Source organism: Pristiophorus japonicus, chromosome 17, assembly GCF_044704955.1.
Source record: "Pristiophorus japonicus isolate sPriJap1 chromosome 17, sPriJap1.hap1, whole genome shotgun sequence".
In the NCBI taxonomy this organism is placed as follows: domain Eukaryota; kingdom Metazoa; phylum Chordata; class Chondrichthyes; family Pristiophoridae; genus Pristiophorus; species Pristiophorus japonicus.
This window is the reverse complement of record NC_091993.1, coordinates 9,842,538-9,862,955: the sequence shown is the minus strand read 5'-3', so window position 1 is coordinate 9,862,955 and position 20,418 is coordinate 9,842,538. Positions and strand designations below refer to the sequence as shown.

Here is a 20,418-nt window from a genome sequence, read left to right as displayed (position 1 = left end):
CCCCGCCTCTCCTTCCTCCTTTAAGACGCTCCTTAAAACCTACCTCTTTGACCAAGCTTTTGGTTACCTGCCATGAGGCTTGGTGTGAATTTTTTTGTCTTATAATATTCCTGTGAAGCGCCTTGGGACGTTTTACGTTAAAGGCGCTATATAAATACAAGTTGTTGTTGTGAGCAACAAGAGATCAACGTTAATCTCGTGGCAAACCAGTCCCACCCACACTTTCCTTCAATGACTGACTGTCCCACCTGTGACAAGAGACTGTAATTCCCATATTGGACTGTTTCAGTCACCTAAGAACTCATTATTAGAGTGGAAGCAAGTCTTCCTCGATTTTGAGGGACTGCCTATGAGTATGAGAAGCGCCGCGGGATGTTTTATGTTAAAGGCGCTATATAAATACAAGTTGTTGTGAGCAACAGATGATCAACTAGTTTAAATTTAAAAATAAAAGCAGAAAACACTGGGGATACACAGTGATACATCAGCTTCTGAACAGGTACAATATAAAGTGTTGTGTGGACAGAACCCAAGCTTAATATTTCAGACGCAGACCCCTCATAAGAATCCAGAGTTGAGAGCCAAAGTTTGTAAGCTATCGTTTCAGACGCTGATTAATTTACTGTCTATTTTCACATTTGCAGTTCCCCAGTGTGTTTAAGTTCTTCGATGGTTATTGTTCAATGGACCTTTTAGCTATGAGTTACAAATGTGTCATTTTGGGCGCAAGGGCAACTTAGTTTGTGTTACCTTGTTCTCTGTGTTGCTGATAGGGCACAGGGGCAACTTAGTTTGTGTGACTTTGTTGTGTGTGCTGCTGATAGGGCGCAGGGGCAACTTAGTTTGTGTGACTTTGTTGTGCGTGTTGCTGATAGGGCGCAGGGGCAACTTAGTTTGTGTGACTTTGTTGTGCGTGTTGCTGATAGGGCGCAGGGGCAACTTAGTTTGTGTGACTTTGTTGTGCGTGTTGCTGATAGGGCGCAGGGGCAACTTAGTTTGTGTGACTTTGTTGTGTGTGCTGCTGATAGGGCGCAGGGGCAACTTAGTTTGTGTGACTTTGTTGTGCGTGTTGCTGATAGGGCGCAGGGGCAACTTAGTTTGTGTGACTTTGTTGTGTGTGCTGCTGATAGGGCGCAGGGGCAACTTAGTTTGTGTGACTTTGTTGTGCGTGTTGCTGATACCGATGCCTGGAGTAGCCAGTGCGTGCGCCATGTGATGTGCCGGAGGTTGCTGACTGGATGCTTGCCCGCTGATGTCACCGTGTTTCCACACACTGGCCGGGCTGCCCCGGCGAGATCCACTCGGCAACTTTTTTCTGGGGAACGGAAATCGCGGCTGAAGCGTGGCGGCGGCGGGGGGGAGGAGGAGGAGGAGGAGGATGAAGAAGCACGAATGAAATCCGAAGGAGGAGTTTCTATTTTGTTTGTAGGGTAAAGAAAAGCCGCTTTGAACAAGCACCATTCCAGCCTTTGAACACATCCGCCAGCCAGAGTTCCCTGTGCACGGCGATGGCAGCGTTTCCTGAAATCCGCGGTCTCTCCACCGACGAGGTAATTTTCGACTGACTGCTTACCTTTTATATAAAAAGAAGAAAAATGGAATTGATTGTAACTTTCTCATGTAGCCGGTCACATCCAGGAGGATCGCCCTCCTCCCCTCCCCTCCCCTTCCCTTCCCCTTCCCTCCCGGGAGCTGCCTGCGCTGCGGACAGTCCGGCCAGCCACGCCACCCCGCCAAGTGGCCTTTCCTGCACAGCGTGTGCTCTGCCCACTGTGCAGGCTGGGCTGTGGGGAGGGAAGCAGTCCCGTGTCCTCTCACAGCTTCAGGCCTAAAACCAGGCCACTTGCTTCGCACATTTGCTTGTGCCAGGGGGCTGCTTACTCCCAACAACAAAAATCAAAAGCAAATGAGCCCCATTTATAGTGAATTCTGATCGAATTGTGAGACCCCCCCCCCCCCCCACCACCACTCTCTCCAGCTTTCTGTCCACTGACCGATGTATTTGTGCCTTGCAGGAAGGATCTCGAATTCTGAGAGTGAAAATTTTCTCTGGGATTGGCCTTGCGAAGAAGGATATTTTGGGAGCCAGGTAGGATTTTTTTTTGAGCCATGGCGAGGGTGGGGGTCTGGAGCTGACCAGTGACGGGGCCAAACAACTGGAAACTCTCGTGTCGCTTTATATGTGACGGGAGAGTTGCAGCGACCGCTGGGCGGTGGCGAATGGACAACATTTTATAATGAGAGCACAACAAGTAAACCCAGGCATTAAACTGAACATGTACAGGGTTTTGAAAAGGAGTATCTCTCCTCCTCCCCCCCGATTATGGGGCAATTCTGGATGTTACACATCCGCTGTTTCAGAACATGAGTTATTGATTTATTATTGCACAATTGTGTAACGTCACATTTCATTAACGCCACAGTATTGTTATTGAATGCCTACTTCGTAGGTTCCTCCTCCTTTCACGTCACATGAATCTGAGGCATAAAAAAATGTAAATAATGTGGATGAGCTGGTTCTCTGAATCATTCTCTCAGCCATCCACTGTCTTTATCAGTAACATCAAGCCAGATGAAATGAGAGATCACATACTTTAAAACATTCTTGATATCATATCTGAAGTCAGCATCTTGGCTGCCCCCTTTGCATTTGTTGTGTAAAGGCTTTCCTCGGGTCTCATTCTCCCCACCCCCTGCTCATTGCCCCTGGGCTGAGGATGGTGAGGGCATTTTGACTCTTGGAACTTCATCTTAGTTGTCAAATTTAAAGCTTTAAATTCTGCCAGAAGTGTTCTATTTCTTGACTGATCTTTGAAACGTTGTCTGACCTTTGTTGGTGGTTTTCCTTAATTTATTACTAGGATGGGCAACCATTCTCCACCTATGATATCTTAATGCAAGAAGTAAACCCTAGTTAAATTCTTAGCTGAGTTAGGTGCTCGTCATCATTTCTACCGGTTCCGACCATTTTAAGATGCAGCTGTGCTTATCGCTATAGGAATTGGTAGATGAGTAAAGACCAAGGTCCATCTAGTTCGCCTTCTACCATCCTGGTAGTCGCATGATACAATAATAATGGAGTTGATGACTAGTCACAGCAATCATTCTCTCTCAATTGGTCGACAACAGACCCAGATGTGAGCCAAGAAAACCCCCCAGTGGTGGAAAGCTTTGGCAAGCTTTGGTCCAAAGTCACTTGTTCCTCACGAGCATGCTACACTTACGTCGTGTCTAAAATTACTCTTGCTGTATCCCAAAATATTTTCTGAAAGAAAGCTATCTAATTTGCATGTCAAAGAATCAGCAGCATCTGCTTGCACCAGGAAGCCTGTTCCATAAATTTAACACTCGCTCATTGAAATAATGTTCCCGCAGATTAATTTTGAATTTAACCAACTTCAAGCGCAGGCCACGTACCACTTCTTAACACCTCGACTGCCTCCGTGCTTTCACGCTGTTTATCTGACATTAAGTTACGAGTGAATAACAACTTCCTCCAGCCTAATATGCCAAGTTCAAAACCACAAATAAACCCTCCCCGGACACACACTCAGCCTTGGCCTCCTGCTCAACCCCAAGCTGAGCTTTAAACCAAACCTTCCATCACCAAGACCGCTTATTTCCACCTCTGATACTTGCCCGCCTCTGCTCTTACCTCAGTATTTCCATTGCAGCAACATATTTGTTGCCTTCATATTCAACGACACCAATTCTATTTTTTTCAGGCTTTCTAGCCTCCATGAACTGAAATTGGAATTATCACCCGTATGATGTCCCTCTCGCCCATTACTGACCAGTATTGGCTTCTTGCACTCCAGTGTATTCAATTTAAAATTCTTACCCTTATCTACAGGTGCCTTCATGGCCTCATCCCATCCTACTTTTGCAATTTTCTCCTTCCTGCATGTTAATTCTTCTCGTGCCTCGCTGCTGTTTCCCAGTGGTAGCGGCTTCAGTTACCTTAGCCCTTCTTTCAGGAACTCCCTCCTACATTTCTACCATTTAAAAACAAATCTCAAAACTCATCATTTTGATCAAGCTTTTGGACCCCTTCCAATCTTTCTTTCATTTCCCTTGCTAACCTCTTGTGAAAAGAACTATATAAATGCAGTTTGTTTTTAATGTTGTCTGGCTAGTCTCCCAGTTATGCCTTTTTAGTACTGCTGGATGCTTTGACCAGTTTACAGTTGATAATCCACGAGCTGTCAAAGGCTTGTAGTGCCGTTGATTGACCCTGATGCTGAGTGTATTGTATCTGTGTCATCTGACGGCATCAGCATGTCCACTATACTGGCTGGTAGCACTGATATTCCTTACGAATATATGAAAATGACAGACTGCAAAAGACCAACTGGTCCATCTAGCTTGTCCCATATCATTTTGATGCCTTAGGCATCATGATACAGGTATATTCCCTACCCATCCAGAGCCATTGTAATCTCCAGGGAGTGGTGATAAACCAGATAGAAACCCAGGCCAATTAGGCGGAAAAATTCCCCTCAGATTACTTTAGGCGATTGAAACTCACCCAGGAGACTATAGTGAACCTGATTTATATTACAGGGTACCTACTTCTTGTACAAGGTGATCTCTGCCCCCAGCCAGAAACAGGTTGCTCGCTCTCGCTCTGGAATACAGCAAATCAGCATTCACTGCACGCGATGGCAATCTGTGCCACTATTTATAAACCGATTTAAGGACTTTGTGGTTCCAAAGATGGGCTCTGAAATTGTCATTCAACATTTCTTTGTCTAAATCAGGATTTCGCTAGACTTGTGCTGTCAGCAGATTTTGATCTGTTGTTTGTGAATTCCTTTTTCCTCTTGGGATTAGTGACAATGGCCTAAAGGTCTCAACTCTGGTAAAGAGAAGGGGAAAGAGTGGGAAATTACAATGCATTGAAATGCACCATGTGGGGCTTATTCATCTCTATGTATGGCTCAGAGACATGGACCATGTACAGTAGACATCTCAAGTCGCTGGAGAAATACCATCAACGATGTCTCCGCAAGATCCTACAAATCCCCTGGGAGGACAGACGCACCAACATTAGCGTCATTGACCAGGCCAACATTCCCAGCATTGAAGCACTGACCACACTTGATCAGCTCCGCTGGGCAGGCCACATAGTTCGCATGCCAGACAAGAGACTCCCAAAGCGAGCGCTTTACTCTGAACTCCTTCACGGCAAACGAGCCAAAAGTGGGCAGCGGAAACGTTACAAGGACACCGTCAAAGCCTCCCTAATAAAGTGCAACATCCCCACTGACACCTGGGAGTCCTTGGCCAAAGACCGCCCTAAGTGGAGGAAGTGCATCCGGGAGGGCACTGAGCACCTCGAGTCTCGTCGCCGAGAGCATGCAGAAATCAAGTGCAGGCAGCGGAATGAGTATGCGGCAAACCAGTCCCACCCACCCCTTCCCTCAACGACTATCTGTCCCACTTGTGACAGAGACTGTGGTTCTCGTATTGGACTGTACAGCCACCTAAGAACTCATGTTAAGAGTGGAAGCAAGTCTTCCTCAATTCTGAGGGACTGCCTATGATGAGTCTTTTTCCAGCTTAATCCAGTCAAGGTGGAGAGTACTTTACATACATTTTTCTCAGGATGGTGCCATCCTCCAGCTTGGTGCCTATGCCCATAAATGTTCCTGGTCATCACATTTTCAGTAACCATCCAAATTGAATTTAGTGTCGAATTTTGCAAACTCCACGCTCATCCTGTCCATGCGACCCACCTCCTGCTCCCTTGACCCTATTCCCCCTAAACTGCGGAGCACCCAACTTCCTTTTCTGACTCCCATGTTAGCTGACATTGTTAACGGTTCTCTCTCCTCAGGTACTGTTCCCCCTCTCCTTCAAATCTGTGTCTTCACCCCTCAAAAAAACAACCCTTGACCCCACTGTGCTTGCAAGCTACCGCCCCATCTTCAACCTTCCTTTCTTGTCCAAAGTCCTTGAACGTGTTGTTACCTCCCAAATCCGTACCCATCTTATCCTAAATTCCATGTTTGAATCCCTTCAATCTGGTTTCCACCCCTGCCACAGTACCAAAACGGCTCTCATCAAAATCACAAACGACATCCTTTATGACTGTGACGAAGGTAAACTATCCCTCCTTGTTCTTCTCGACCTGTCTGCAGTCTTTGACGCGGTTGACCAGCTCTACCTCACCACCACTTCTCTCGACCCCAATACTGGATGAACAGAAATTTTCTCCAGTTGAATGTTGGGAAGACCGAAGTTTTGCCACCGACTCCATCCCTCTCCTAGCATCTATCTGAGGCTGAACCAGACTGTTCGCAACCTAGGTAACGTATTTGACCCTGTTGTGAGCTTCCAGCCACATAGCCATGGTATAACTAAAACCGTCGATTTCCATCTCCGTAACATTGCCCATCTCCACCCTGCTGCCGAAACCCTCAACCATGCCTTTGTGACCTCCACCTTGCTGGAGTGGAACTAAACTATAGAACCAGTGGGAACCTGTTCAACCTGCGCCGTCTCCGGACCAGATCCAAGACTACCCCAACCTCTGTCATTGAGCTACAGTACGTGGACGACGTCTGCGTCTGTGCACATACAGAGACTGAACTCCAGGACATAGTCGACGTATTTACTGAGGTGTACGAAAGCATGGGCCTTATGCTAAACACCTGTAAGACAAAGGTCCTCCACCAGCCTGTCCTCGCCGCACAGCACTGCCCCCCAGTCATCAAGATCCACGGCGCGGCCCTGGACACCGTGGACCATTTCCCATATCTCGGGAGCCTCCTATCAACAAGAGCAGGCATCGATGACGAGATCCAACACCACCTCCAGTGCGTCAGTGCAGCCTTCGGCTGCCTGAAGAAAGTGTTTGAAGACCAGGCCCTCAAAACTGCCACCAAGCTCATGATCTACAGGGCTGTAGTAATACCCGCCCTCCTGTATGGTTCAGAGACATGGACCATATACAGCAGACACCTCAAGTCGCGGGAAAAATACCACCAATGATGTCTCCGCAAGATCCTACAAATCCCCTGGGAGGACAGACGCACCAACATCAGCGTCCTCGTCCAGGCCAACATCCCCAGCATTGAAGCACTGACCACACTCGATCAGCTCCGCTGGGCAGGCCACATTGTTCGCATGCCAGACACGAGATTCCCAAAGCAAGTGCTCTACTCTGAGCTCCTTCACGGCAAACGAGCCAAAGGTGGGCAGCGGAAACGTTACAAGGACACCCTCAAAGCCTCCCTGATAAGATGCGACATCCCCCACTAACACCTGGGAGTCCCTGGCCAAAGACCGCCTTAAGTGGAGGAAGTGCATCCGGGAGGGCACTGAGCACCTTGAGTCTCAACGCCGAGAGCACGCAGAAATCAAGCGCAGGTAGTGGAAAGAGCGTGCGGCAAACCAATCCCACCCACCTTTTCCCTCAACGACTATCTGTCCCACCTGTGACACAGTCTGTGGCTCTCTTATTGGACTGTTCAGCCACCAAAGAACTCACTTCAGGAGTGGAAGCAAGTCTTCCTCGATTCCGAGGAACTGCCTATGATGATGATGATGATGATGACCTCTAGACCTGACTACTCCAACGCACTCCTGGCTGGCCTCCCACGTTCTACCCTACGTAACTGTGAGGTCATCCAAAACTCGGCAGCCCTAACTCGCATCAAGTCACGATCACCCATCACCCCTGTGCTCGCTGACCGACATTGGCTCCTGGTTAAGCAACATCTAAATTTCAAAATTCTCATCCTTGTTTACAAATCCCTCCATGGCCTCGTCCCTCCCTATCCTCTGTAATCTCCTTCAGCCTCGCAAACCCCCGAGATGTCTGTGCTCCTTTAATTCTGCCCTCTTGAGCATCCCTGATTATAATCGCTCCACCATTGGTGGCCGTGCCTTCTGTTGCCTGGGCCCCAAGCTCTGGAACTCCTTCCCTAAACCTCTCCGCCTCGCTACCTCTCTTTCCTCCTTCAAGACGCTCCTTAAAACCTACCTCTTTGATCAAGCTTTTGGTCATCTACCGTAATTTCTTCTTGTGCGGCTCAGAGTCAAATTTTTTTTTTGTCTTATAACAGTCCTGTGAAGCGTCTTGAGACGTTTTTACTACGTTAAAGGAGCTACATAAATACAAGTTTTCATTGTTGTTGAAGGCACTAACTTGTTAAGTTTAATGTGGTTGTCCGAGTCGTGGGGCTTGGGCTGTGGCCTGTCTGTTCACTGCTGAATTTTTAAAGACTAGTTATGCTTTACATGCAATTAAACTCATTCATTCTATTTTTCAAATACATAGAATGCACTGTGCGTTAGTAAGCCAAATGCTTCTATTTTTAGCTCCGTTATTAGAAGCTTTTAGTTTAACCTGCCTTTACAGGAGACAACAACAACTTGCATTGACATAGCTGTTTTAACGTAGTTAAATTCGAGGCTGACAGTCTAGTACAATACTGAGGTGCCGTCTTTCGGATGAGACGTTAAACCGAGGTCCCGTGTGCGCTCTCAGGTGGACGTAAAAGATCCCATGGCACTATTTCGAAGAAGAGCAGGGAAGTTATCTCCGGTGTCCTGGTCAATATTCATCCCTCAATCAACATCGTTAACACAGGTTATCTGGTCATTGCTGTTTGTGGGAGCTTGCTGTGTGCAAATTGGCTGCTGCATTTCCTACATTACAACAGTGACTGCATTCCAAAAAGTACTTCATTGGCTGTAAAGCGCTTTGGGACATCTGGTGGTCGTGAAAGGCGCTACATAAATGCAAGTCTTTTCTTTTTTTTAAATCTTTTCTTTCTAGTCAAACATTGCAAGGTGCTTCACAGGAGTTTTATCAAACAAAATTTGATACCGAGCCACATGAGATATTAGGGCAGCGGTCTTGAGCATCATAAAGTAGGAGAGAGAGATTTCGGGAGGGAATTCCAGAGCTTAGGGCCTAGGCAGCTGAAGGCACGGCCATCGATTGTGGAGCACTGAAAATTGGGGATGCGCAAGAGGCCAGAATTGGAGGAGCGCAGAGATCTCGGGAGGTTTGCAGGGCTGGAGGAGGTTACAGAGATGGGGACAAATGCATTATAAGTGCTTGAAAAGTAAAATTCTGGTGAAAGCAGCAAAGATCAGTTCATGGCTGCAATGGTCGGGCGGGCTTTTACTTCACTGGTATTTGGTGGTCCATTCATTTATTGATTTGTCAGTGTGCCTGCAGGCCTACGAGTTTATTTATTCATTGTTTCATTCATCTGCTGGTGCTAGCAACTCCATTTATTTAAAAAAAAAAATGACCATTGTACTAACTGCTGTATTCATTCATTTCCTGCTGCGTGCTGCTGTATGGGTGTACTGATTGCTGGCTGACTGGTGCTTTCTTAACTTGCTGGTGCCTGGTTAATTATGCTGCAGTGTGCTTCAGTAATCTTTTGTTGGTGGTCGTCATGAGTGATGATGCATGCAGTTTTCATGGCTTTCTGTGGGTTGAGTTTTCCTGTTTTGATTGTGTAGTGTAAAAATAAACTGTATTTTGTTTGAAATTAAAGTTCTCCAGTTTGTTACTTTTAATAAGGCTAAGATTAAAAATGAACTGCTGTTGCCCACTGTTTTCGGGCATACTGTTATCACAGTCTTTGCCAAAATCAAGGTAAACCTTTCAACACCCGTGCAAATCCTGCCTCCCCATGTGTAAAGACACAGGCGATCGACTTGTCATTTATTAAATGTAACCTTATCTCGAATGGAGTGGCATTTGAATTGCTTGCACATCAACACCAGTTGAGACAGAGGAATACGGGTGATAAAATCAGCAGTGAGCTGTGACGCATTAATGGCATATTGATGTGTAGAATCTAGCTGCTGTCCAGATTCTAATGTAGCATCAATTCCCACCATACATATTCCAGCCTCATTCCATAAGCGGATGAGTGCACATTTAAAATATGATCGGAAGCTCCTAATCGTACTTATAAATAATTGGCATTAAAAGTGCAGGTTAAAGGGAGAAGAGGTGAAAATGTTCAATGTTTTGAGTGTTCTTGTGTTAAAAGATCTGTTCCGAGAAATTGCATCAGATGACTTTACGTATATGGGTGTCGGACAATAAATACAAAACCGTGAGATGGCCAAGAAATCTGACCATTGTGTGCTCTTCAACTTCAGGATGCTGGGAGCCATACGGAAACCACACCCTTCCATATCCAGGGGTTGGGATGATTCATCCAAATGGTTGATTGGCTACAGTATCAGGATCTGCACAACTCAGTGGGTCCCAAAGGAGCAACTCGTGGGACATTTTCTTTTTATCGCAATAAGAAACGTGCAGAGCAAGCAATTGTTGGTTGGCTTGGGGTGTTGCCACAAGATTAGAGCAGTGTTTCGCACTCATGGCCACTGTAAATGATTGGGCAATGTGACATCGCGTGTTAGTCTTGCACTCGCGCAGTTGGTACGGTGGGACCAGTACACTGGGAACTAGTGTTGGGGTCAAGTGGCTGAGCTCCAGCGTGGAATAGTAGGAGAGTTTTATGTGAGCAAAGTCTATTGTTAGATTATCTCCGAGAATCTCCCTGCCAATGAGCAGTCCAGATTCATTCTGTGAATTAGTCCATTAAGAGAACCATCTCTTCTATTGGTACTGTTCTTTATCCTTGCCTTCAAATTCCTCCGTTGCCCTAGCTTCTCCCGATTTCCACAATCCCCTCCAGCTGTGTGTCCCTGCATGAACCCTCTGCTCTTCCAACAGGGGATGACTACTCATTCTCTGCTCCCATATTGGCAGCAGTTCCTTCAGCCATTATACCGCAGCTTCTGGAACGGTTTGCCCCATCACCTGTCTTCAAAGGCATCCTCCGATCTTCCACCTTCGCTGCGGAGTAATACAGTCTATCGCTCCACTTCTGTAACACCGTTCTTTGAGAAATTTTAAAAAACAAGAAAAAAGTAGGCTTCCATAATTGCTCGGTGGTTAAGTGCTATGGATAGAATGAGGTTGAACCATACAAACAGGGAAGGTTCCAGCTTTTGAAAGAAAGACTTGCATTTCAATAGTGCCCTTTACAGCCAATTAATTACTTTTGAAATGTCGTCACTGTTGTCATTTAGGAGAGGGGGGGGCCTCGGTTTAACATCTTATCTGAAAGACGGCACACCTGATAATGCAGCAGTCCCTCAGTACTGTACTGGAGTGTCAGACTAGATTTTTGTGCTCCATTCCCTGGAGTGGGACTTGAACCTACTACATTCTGACTCTGAGGCAAGAGTGCGTCCCACTGAGCCACAGCTGAGCTAGGCAATCTATGATAGCCTTGAAGCACTACATTGGCATCAGTACCCCAAGCACATTAGTCCCCGAGTTGCTGGGACCACAGAATAAAGATGCTGATGAAGGCATTGGCTCATGGATGCAAGGCTAAATGCCTGTTCTGGAGTTCTGCGCACTCATCATTGGCTGGGCAGAGGCTTGGCGAACCTTGGCTCAGAAGATCAAGTGTGTTGAGCAGAATCTGTGATCGAGTAGGTTTGCAGGTGGTCTGTGGAATGAACTGACTGGATTTTAGTAGCCTTTTCTCATTCTATGTTATTTGATATTCTTGTGATAAAGGATTTAAGACTGGTGCCTGTCATTGCCATTGTCTTCAGACTGATGTCCGTATCAGACAGAAAACACAGCAAATTATGAATTAGGGCAGAGGGGTGAGTAAAAGCTGAAAGACATTTAAATCCAAATTATCCTGATTCACACTTGTCATAATCTCCAGGCTAAGTGAGTTGAGGATTGAAGAAATTAGATTTTCTGATGCAGCTACTTAGATTGCATTTAGAATGAAAAAAGATAATGGACTGCATATTGCCCGGTCAGCAGTCAAATGCTTTGTTGCTGTAAGTTGCTCTGCTGGTCTTGTCAGCATTGGCTCAGTGGGCAGCTCTCTCACCTCGGAGTCAGAAGGTTGTGGGACTTCAGAGACTTGAGCACAAAAATCCAGGCCGACACTCAGTGCAGTGCTGAGGGAGTGCTGCACTTGTCGGAGGTGCCATCTTTCAGATGAGACGTTAAACCGAGGCCCCATCTGCGCTCTCGGATGGACGTAAAAGATCCCATGGCACTATTTCGAAGAGGAGCAGGGGCCCCAGTGCCAACATTTATCCATCAATCAATATCACTAAAACAGATTATCTAGTCATTATCACATTGCTGTTTGTGGGAGCTTGCTGTGCGCCAATTGGCTGCCGTGTTTCCTACATTACAACAGTGACTACATTTCAACAAGTGCTTCATTGGCTGTCAAGTGCTTTGGGACGTCTGGTGGTCATGAAAGGCGCTATATAAATGCAAGTCGTTCTTGTGAAGACACTTGCACTCCATTAGAGAGCAGCATGGCTTAAATCACATTTCTGTGACCTCTCTACAAAACTCAGATTGTGCAGCTGTTGAGTATGAAACCAAGTTTTGTAAATTAGCTGTCTAAGTGGGAGAATCACAGTAAGTAACCACCTGTCAGTAAAATTACACCGCAATAACCCACTCACAGTAGTGTCTGGTTAAAAACAATTCGTTGATGCTGTTATTTGTGAAGACACAGTACCACCTATTTAATTGTATTTTTGGTAATTGTAGTAGGTTTGTTCCATTACCCATCCCTATCATTTCCTGTATAAACCAAAGCTATTTAATTAATTGCAATTATATGCAGACACTATATTATTGGCAAAATGTGCTCCAAATTCATATTCATTCTTGGTCTGCTTATTTATATATGCATCATAGCTTATTGCTGTTTAAATGAGACAAAATTCATGCCCCTCCACTTTTCTGAGGGAAGACAGCAGAAAATGTATTGTGAAGCACAATAATATTGATCGAATACAGTTCTTGACTTTCAACCGATGTATCCGCAAGATTAATCAAAAATATCATCCAGTAGGTAGGAGCACATAGAACTATTGCCAGAAAAAGACTGTTCCTGCTTTTGGAGGAATATTTGATCAATTGGGAACAATCCTTCATCATTTCAAAAATTGTTCTGTTTAAAATACGAATACAGATTTAAATAGTTTACGTGAAGGAAACGAGAATGATCCTTCATTTCATTGATGAAAGTTTAAATGCTTATCCTTAATTTTAGTAGTCTTGTATCCTATAAAACTTCCTGCAGTGCTTGAAGGGTTATTGGCTTTCCACAGTTTTTTTTTAATGTAAGGTCAGTTTTAACAGTTTTTTTAAAACTGTGTTGAGTCTTGATTCCGGGATGCCCCAGTGTGGGGAGCTGCAGCCTTGCTTATTTCCTGAGTAAGACTTATGAAAGGATGTTTGCAGCCTGAGTCCGTGCTTGGACCAAATGAACTGGCCATTTGGTGAGGCACTTAGCTTAATTTAATAACAATAATTTTTATTTGGGGCAGCGAGGGAGGTGGGGAGCAGTCTTCTGTCAGTCCATCCCGAGGAAACGTAGTCTGTTGTGGAGAACTGACTGGGCAGCACGGTTCCCGTGCTGTAACTAAAGGAGGAAAACACAATGGTTGGTGGGAGAATTGAGGAGCTTTCTGAAGGTAAAATGGCAAGGAGAGGTTTAATTAATAGTTATAAACTGCATGAATATTTTCAAAATGCCCATTTATCTTTATACAGATTGCATGCGTTAAAGGTGACCACTTTGTGGAACACCTCTGTTCAGTCCGTAAGCGTGACCCCGAGCTTTCGGTCAGCTGTCAGTTTAATTCTCCGCTCCACTCCCACTCTGACCTCTCTGTTCTCGTTCTCTTGCACTGTTCCAACGAAGCTCAACGTAAGCTCGAGGAACAGCACCTTATCTTTCGATTAGGCACTTTACAGTCTTGTGGATGCAACGTCAAGTTCAGCAATTATAGTCTGTAACCTCCAGCCCTATTTTTTCACATGGCAGCTGTTGATGTTTTTGCCATTCCCATTTACTCCTCTTTTTGTTTCTGTACTTGTCCCATCTCCTTTTGCTTTGTACTATCAGACTTTTTGGCATTTAATCTCTCTGGCCTTCCACCCTATCACAGACCTTCCCTTTTGTTCTTTCCTTTCCTCCCCCTTTCCATGCCTCTGTACCTGCTACATCTCTAACTGTTTCCAGTTCTGACAAAAGGTCATCGGCCTGAAGCGTTGGGCCCAAATTTCCCCATGAGTTGCACCGTTCTTTTTGGGTGTAACTTGATTTTTCTGGTGTATCTTTTTAGTTGCAAATATGGCCACTTCATTTGCGCCAGTGTAAGTGAGTTAGTTAGGTTTTTTGTTAGGTCAGTTTTTTTTCTCAAAAGGGGGCGTTGCCAGCCACTTACACCATTTATGCCAATTTGGCCAGAAAAAAGTTGCACTAAACTAACTTAGGGCAGCGTATGTGTCTACTTTTGTCCGCACAGAAAGACCTTCCTTAAAGTTTAAGGAATCGGCGCAAGTAACTACTTTTAAAGCACCACCAAACAAAGCACAAAAAATAATAAGCAATTAATTAACAAATAAAATAGAAGGAACCCTGCACCTAAAGCACCAAAATCAATTAGTAAATATCAAATAAAAAAATAAAAGTCCAACCTTAGGGAACGCAGCGGGCCGCCGATGAGGGAGCCCATTCGGCCAGGGCTAGGGACGGTGTGCTTCGGGCCCCTCTCACACAGTCTGTGGCGCGTGTTTGCCGAAACGGCCTGCCAGGAACTACTGCACATGCGCGCAGACTCTAGCATGCATGTGCAGAGGTCCCGGCACTGTTTTCAGCACCGGGACTAGCTCTGCCCCCCCCTCTCTTCATTGTGCGCCATACCAGCTCCACAGACGGCCCGAGAATCGGCCATGATCGCAGGGAGTTTTTTTGGCGCTGCTTCTGAGGTAAAATGTTGGCGGGGGGTTTGGAGGTGCGCGGAAAAAAACGGAGAGCCAAATTTGGGCCCGTTAACACACTTTCTCCGCAGATGCTTCCTGACCTGCTGAGTACTTCCAGCATTTTCTGTTTCTATGCAAAAAAGGTGTTGTGATCGGAGTGTAGCATCTAGTTTTAGTTTTTTGAACTAGTTTGTATTTACTGAGCCAGCAGCATGATTCTAACCTCCCGCTGGATTCCTGTTTGTCTTCCATTCTCACTCCTCCACTGCTCCAACCAAGCTCAGTGCAAGCTTCAGGAACCGTGCTTTATCTTGCTCCTGGTTATTCTGCCTGCGGTATGAATATTGACCGATGGGGTCATTCATCTTTTGCTGTCTTCCCTCCTATTTTGGAGCCACGCATGCCTCTATCTTTCCAAGGTCTTCGGCAGTCAAATACTGCACATCTAGCCCTTGTTTAATGCACCGCACTGCACACTACAATTGGCCCCAGCACTCTTTGGGTTCGGACAGAAGAAAACAAAGTCATGTCCGGATTCCCGTTCCCAATCACCGTGCAGTGTCCCCGCTGGAAAGGCCGGTCTGAGCAATAAAGATAGAAGCAGGGACAGCTGTGATGCCTCAGTGGTTGAACAGCTTACTGACGGTGAAAACTCGCACATGTGCAATGACCACTTGGGGTACTTGAGGGTGACTGGCATCTGTGAAATTACACCCCTAACATGAGAGTTCATGCCATCAGGACTCGGGAGAGGGAAGGGAATTGCCAAAATAAACTTCCAGTTAATTCAATATACCACTTGGTAGTCTTGGTTCTTGGCGATTCCAACAAAATGACAATTACGTCTAAAACAGGGATTAGTGAATCATTCCCCCACCCCCCTCCGTATTTTAAAATCTGCTAATAGGTATTTGGACCCATCGGGTGCCTTTCAGTGAAAGATGTTAACCCGTTCGAACTCTTGAACGTGTACCTGTATTTTAGGCATGTCCTTGTTAATCCTATGCAAGGTGTTTCTTTGGCCTGACTTTGCTTAGTCATTAGCCAATTTGTCTCTTTCCACACTCTGAATCAAACTGCTTTGTGCTTCCAGCATTTTCTGCTTTCCAAGATTTTCAGCATTTGTTTTTTTACTTCTTTTAAATCTCAACCATATTCTGTGTTTGGGAAACAATAATAGCAGGAAGTGGAAGCTCATCCTGGGAGCTCAGATTAAAGTTCCCATGAATAACTTACAAAAAAAATCTTTATTTAATCAGCATCTTTATCGGAAAATGTCCCAAGGCGTTTGACACGAGCGTTATAAAATTGCATTCGATGTACAAAAGTTTTGGAGTGTTTCTAGTCCCTAGCATCAAATTGTACTAAATATCACTCTTGTATCTATTGCACCAGTTGCCTCTCATTGGGGTCAAGTTTCGGGCCGTGCCTAGAATGGCGCAGCCCCGCCTGAAAACCACGCCAAAAACTTACCTCGGTATTCTCCCCTCCCTCAGGTCGATCCAGGCCCTCGGCACAGCGCAGCACAAGCTGTGGAGGGCGGAGCCAGGTCCCGGCGCTGAGAACAGTGCCAGGACCTCTGCACATGCGCACTACAGCCCAAGCACTGGCTGAATGGGCTCACTGGGGCGGCGAAGATCAGACTACACCTCCCTCCTCCAGCTTCTGCTCTGGCTCCGGTTCTCCTCGCCCCCACCCACCCCCCGGCCTGTTCAGCTTCCGCTCCCGCTCTCCCCCTGCCTTTCCCAGCTCCAGCTCCGCTCCCGCTCTCCCCCTGCCCCTCCTAGCTCCAGCTCCCGCTCCCGCTCTCCCCCTGTCCCTCCCAGCTCCAGCTCCCGCTCTCCCCCTGCCCCTCCCAGCTCCAGCTCCGCTCCTGCTCTCCCCTGCCCCTCCCAGGTCCAGCTCCCGCTCCCGCTCTCCCCCTGCCCCTCCCAGCTCCGCTCCCGCTCTCCCCCTGCCCCTCCCAGCTCCAGCTCCAGCTCCCGCTCTCCCCCTGCCCCTCCCAGCTCCAGCTCCCGCTCTCCCCCTGCCCCTCCCAGCTCCAGCTCCAGCTCTCCCCCTGCCCCTCCCAGCTCCAGCTCCCGCTCTCCCCTGCCCCTCCCAGCTCCGCTCCCGCTCTCCCCCTGCCCCTCCCAGCTCCAGCTCCTGCTCTCCCCCTGCCCCTCCCAGCTCCAGCTCCGCTCCCGCTCTCCCCCTGCCCCTCCCAGCTCCGCTCCCGCTCTCCCTCTGCCCCTCCCAGCTCCAGCTCCGCTCCCGCTCTCCCCCTGCCCCTCCCAGCTCCGCTCCCGCTCTCCCCCTGTCCCTCCCAGCTCCAGCTCCCGCTCTCCCCCTGCCCCTCCCAGCTCCAGCTCCGCTCCTGCTCTCCCCTGCCCCTCCCAGGTCCAGCTCCCGCTCCCGCTCTCCCCCTGCCCCTCCCAGCTCCGCTCCCGCTCTCCCCCTGCCCCTCCCAGCTCCAGCTCCAGCTCCCGCTCTCCCCCTGCCCCTCCCAGCTCCAGCTCCCGCTCTCCCCCTGCCCCTCCCAGCTCCAGCTCCAGCTCTCCCCCTGCCCCTCCCAGCTCCAGCTCCCGCTCTCCCCTGCCCCTCCCAGCTCCGCTCCCGCTCTCCCCCTGCCCCTCCCAGCTCCAGCTCCTGCTCTCCCCCTGCCCCTCCCAGCTCCAGCTCCCGCTCTCCCCTGCCCCTCCCAGCTCCGCTCCCGCTCTCCCCCTGCCCCTCCCAGCTCCGCTCCCGCTCTCCCTCTGCCCCTCCCAGCTCCAGCTCCGCTCCCGCTCTCCCCCTGCCCCTCCCAGCTCCGCTCCCGCTCTCCCTCTGCCCCTCCCAGCTCCAGCTCCCGCTCTCCCCCTGCCCCTCCCAGCTCCAGCTCCGCTCTCCCCCTGCCCCTCCCAGCTCCAGCTCCCGCTCTCCCCCGCCCCTCCCAGCTCCAGCTCCCGCTCTCCCCCGCCCCTCCCAGCTCCAGCTCCAGCTCCCGCTCTCCCCCTGCCCCTCCCAGCTCCAGCTCCCGCTCTCCCCCTGCCCCTCCCAGCTCCAGCTCCCGCTCTCCCCCTGCCCCTCCCAGCTCCAGCTCCAGCTCTCGCTCTCCCCCCGCCCCCTCCTTCAGGTCCGGTCCCTCCCTCTTCACGTGTATCTTGTTGGAGCGGGCCACGCCCGAAGTCTTCGGCCCGGTTTCTTCTCGTCGGCCGGGCCCATTCAGCCTCCTCCCTCTCCCTCCCCCACCCCCACCCCTCTCCTCTCTCCCTCCCTCTCATCTCTTTTCCTTCCCCCCCCTCTCCTCCCCCACTCCCTCTTCTTTCCCCCCCTCCCCTCTTTCTCCCCATCCCTCTCCTCCCCCTCTCCTCTTCCTCCCCCCTCCCTCTCCTCCTCCTCCCCCCCCTCCTCCTCCCCCCCTCCCTCTCCTCTCCTCCCCCCCCCCCCCATCTCCCCCCCCCCCCCTCCATCTTCCCCCTCCCCCTCTCCCTGCTGTCAGAAACACATAGACATTGACAGAGAGACACACACTGGGGAGGGGGCGGGGGCCCGTTCCAGCACACTGTTGGAGGGCTCCCGGTGATGCAGTTGGTGAGTAGAAACTTAATTTTTTATTTATTGATTTTTTAAAAAATTAATTAAAACATTTTTTTTGATTGATTTAATGGTTGATTTATTGATTTATTTATCATTTATTATTGATGATGGCTCTTTATTTGTAAAAGTGAAGTGTTTAATGTTTGTAAACCCCACCGCCCCCGCCCCCCCCCCCCCCCCATCTCTTGTTCCCTACGCCTGATTTTCCAAGGTTTTTCTGAGTGTAAAAAAATCTACACTTACTCCATTCTAAGTTAGTTTGGAGTAAGTTTTTGCTGCCTAAACTTGCAAAACAGGCGTAAGTGGCTGGACATGACCCCTTTTGGGAAAAAAAAATCTGTTCTGAAATGAAACTGTTCTAACTCACTAGAACTGGAGCAAACTAAAGGCCGAGAATTGCAATTTCTAAGATACTCCATTCTAAACTAGTTGCTCCAAAAAAATAGGAGCAACTCAGGCCGAAACTTGACCCCATTGACTCACATCTTAGTCATAAAATAGTTACAAGTCAGAATCAAACAATAAAGTGTTGAGCAAGACTTCCTTCTGATTTTCATAACATGGCCTGTTTCCAAAGGAACAAAGTGGAAATTTACAATTTAGAAATAAAGTTCCTTGAGCAACAGCAATTTAACTTGAATTGAACTCGTGAGGTGTCTCGTCTATTCAGCCCACTTGCATGCAGGGAGTGGTTATGCTGTGGCCAGGATAAACGCAGCACTTCTTGAGAAGCTAAACGTGACGAGCATACACTGCAGACCTTTGTCTATCCATGAACAATATCCTGGGAGATTAGCTGTATCAAAGCATGGCAGATGCAGTATAATGTGGATAAATGTGAGGTTATCCACTTTGGGGGCAAAAACACGAAGACAGAATATTATCTGAATGGTGGCAGATTAGGAAAAGGGGAGGTGCAGCGAGACCTGGGTGTCATGATTCATCAGTCATTGAAGGTTGGCATGCAGGTACAGCAGGCGGTGAAGAAGGCAAATGGTACGTTGGCTTTCATAGCAAGGAAATTTGAGTATAGGAGCAGGGAAGTCTTACTGCAGTTGTTCAGGGCCTTGGTGAGGTCCCACCTGGAATATTGTGTTCAGTTTTGGGTCTCCTAATCTGAGGAAAGACATTCTTGCTATTGAGGGAGTGCAGCGAAGGTTCACCAGACTGATGGCTGGGCCTGTATTCACTAGAGTTTAGAAGGATGAGAGGGGATCTCATAGAAACATATAAAATTCTGACGGGACTGGACAGGTTAGATGCAGGAAGAATATTCCCGATGTTGGGGAAGTCCAGAACCAGGGGACATAATCTTAGGATAAGGGGTAAGCCATTTAGGACTGAGATGAAGAGGAACTTCTTCACCCTGCCGCAGAGAGTTGTTGAGGCCAGTTCATTGGATATATTCAAGAGGGAGTTAGATATGGCCCTTGCGGCTAAAGGGATCAAGGGGTATGGAGACAAAGCAAGAACGGGGTACTGAAGGAATGATCAGCCATGATCTTATTGAATGGCGGTGCAGGCTCGAAGGGCCGGATGGCCTCCTCCTGCACCTATTCTCTATGTTTCTATGTAAAGTAATTTTGTGCGCCCCCCCGCCCACAAGTGCACTTACCTGCGCTTGGACCAGTATTGTTATCCTGAATTATCCTGCATCGCTCTACCATTCTTTCACAGGAGTGTCAACTGCTTAGGGCCCTGCTCTGGAATTCCCTTCCTAAACCTCTCTATCCTCCTTTAAAACACTCCTTAAAACCTAGCTGTTTGACCAGCATTTAGTGATCTGCCCGAATATGGGTTGGGACTGGCTTGATTTCTACAAGCGGAAAGAGCGTGCGGCAAACCAGTCCCACCCTCCCTTTCCCTCAACAACTGTCTGTCCCACCTGTGACAGGGACTGTGGTTCTCATATTAGACTGTTCAGCCACCTAAAAACTCATTTTAAGTGTGGAAGCAAGTCTTCCTCAATTCCGAGGGACTGCCTATGATGATGGTGAGACTCGAGGAGCTTAGCGCCCTCCTGGATGCATTTCATCCAC

General features: G+C 48.1%; 1 protein-coding gene across 2 annotated transcripts in view; it reads left to right on the top strand.

Annotated features, from left to right (window-relative positions):
* Nucleotides 1–1,310: 1,310 nt before the first annotated feature.
* The window catches only part of LOC139227528 (E3 ubiquitin-protein ligase NEDD4-like), a 131,141-nt gene continuing 112,033 nt past the window's right edge, over nucleotides 1,311–20,418 (top strand). The window contains exons 1-2 of one of the 2 annotated variants that reach the window (XM_070858332.1): nucleotides 1,311–1,550; nucleotides 2,016–2,089. In XM_070858332.1, coding sequence (XP_070714433.1) covers nucleotides 1,509–1,550; nucleotides 2,016–2,089 — 116 coding nt within the window. In that variant the 5' untranslated portion in view covers nucleotides 1,311–1,508. The remainder of the gene's footprint in view (nucleotides 1,551–2,015; nucleotides 2,090–20,418) is intronic. The other variant, XM_070858331.1, reaches the window with a different exon arrangement.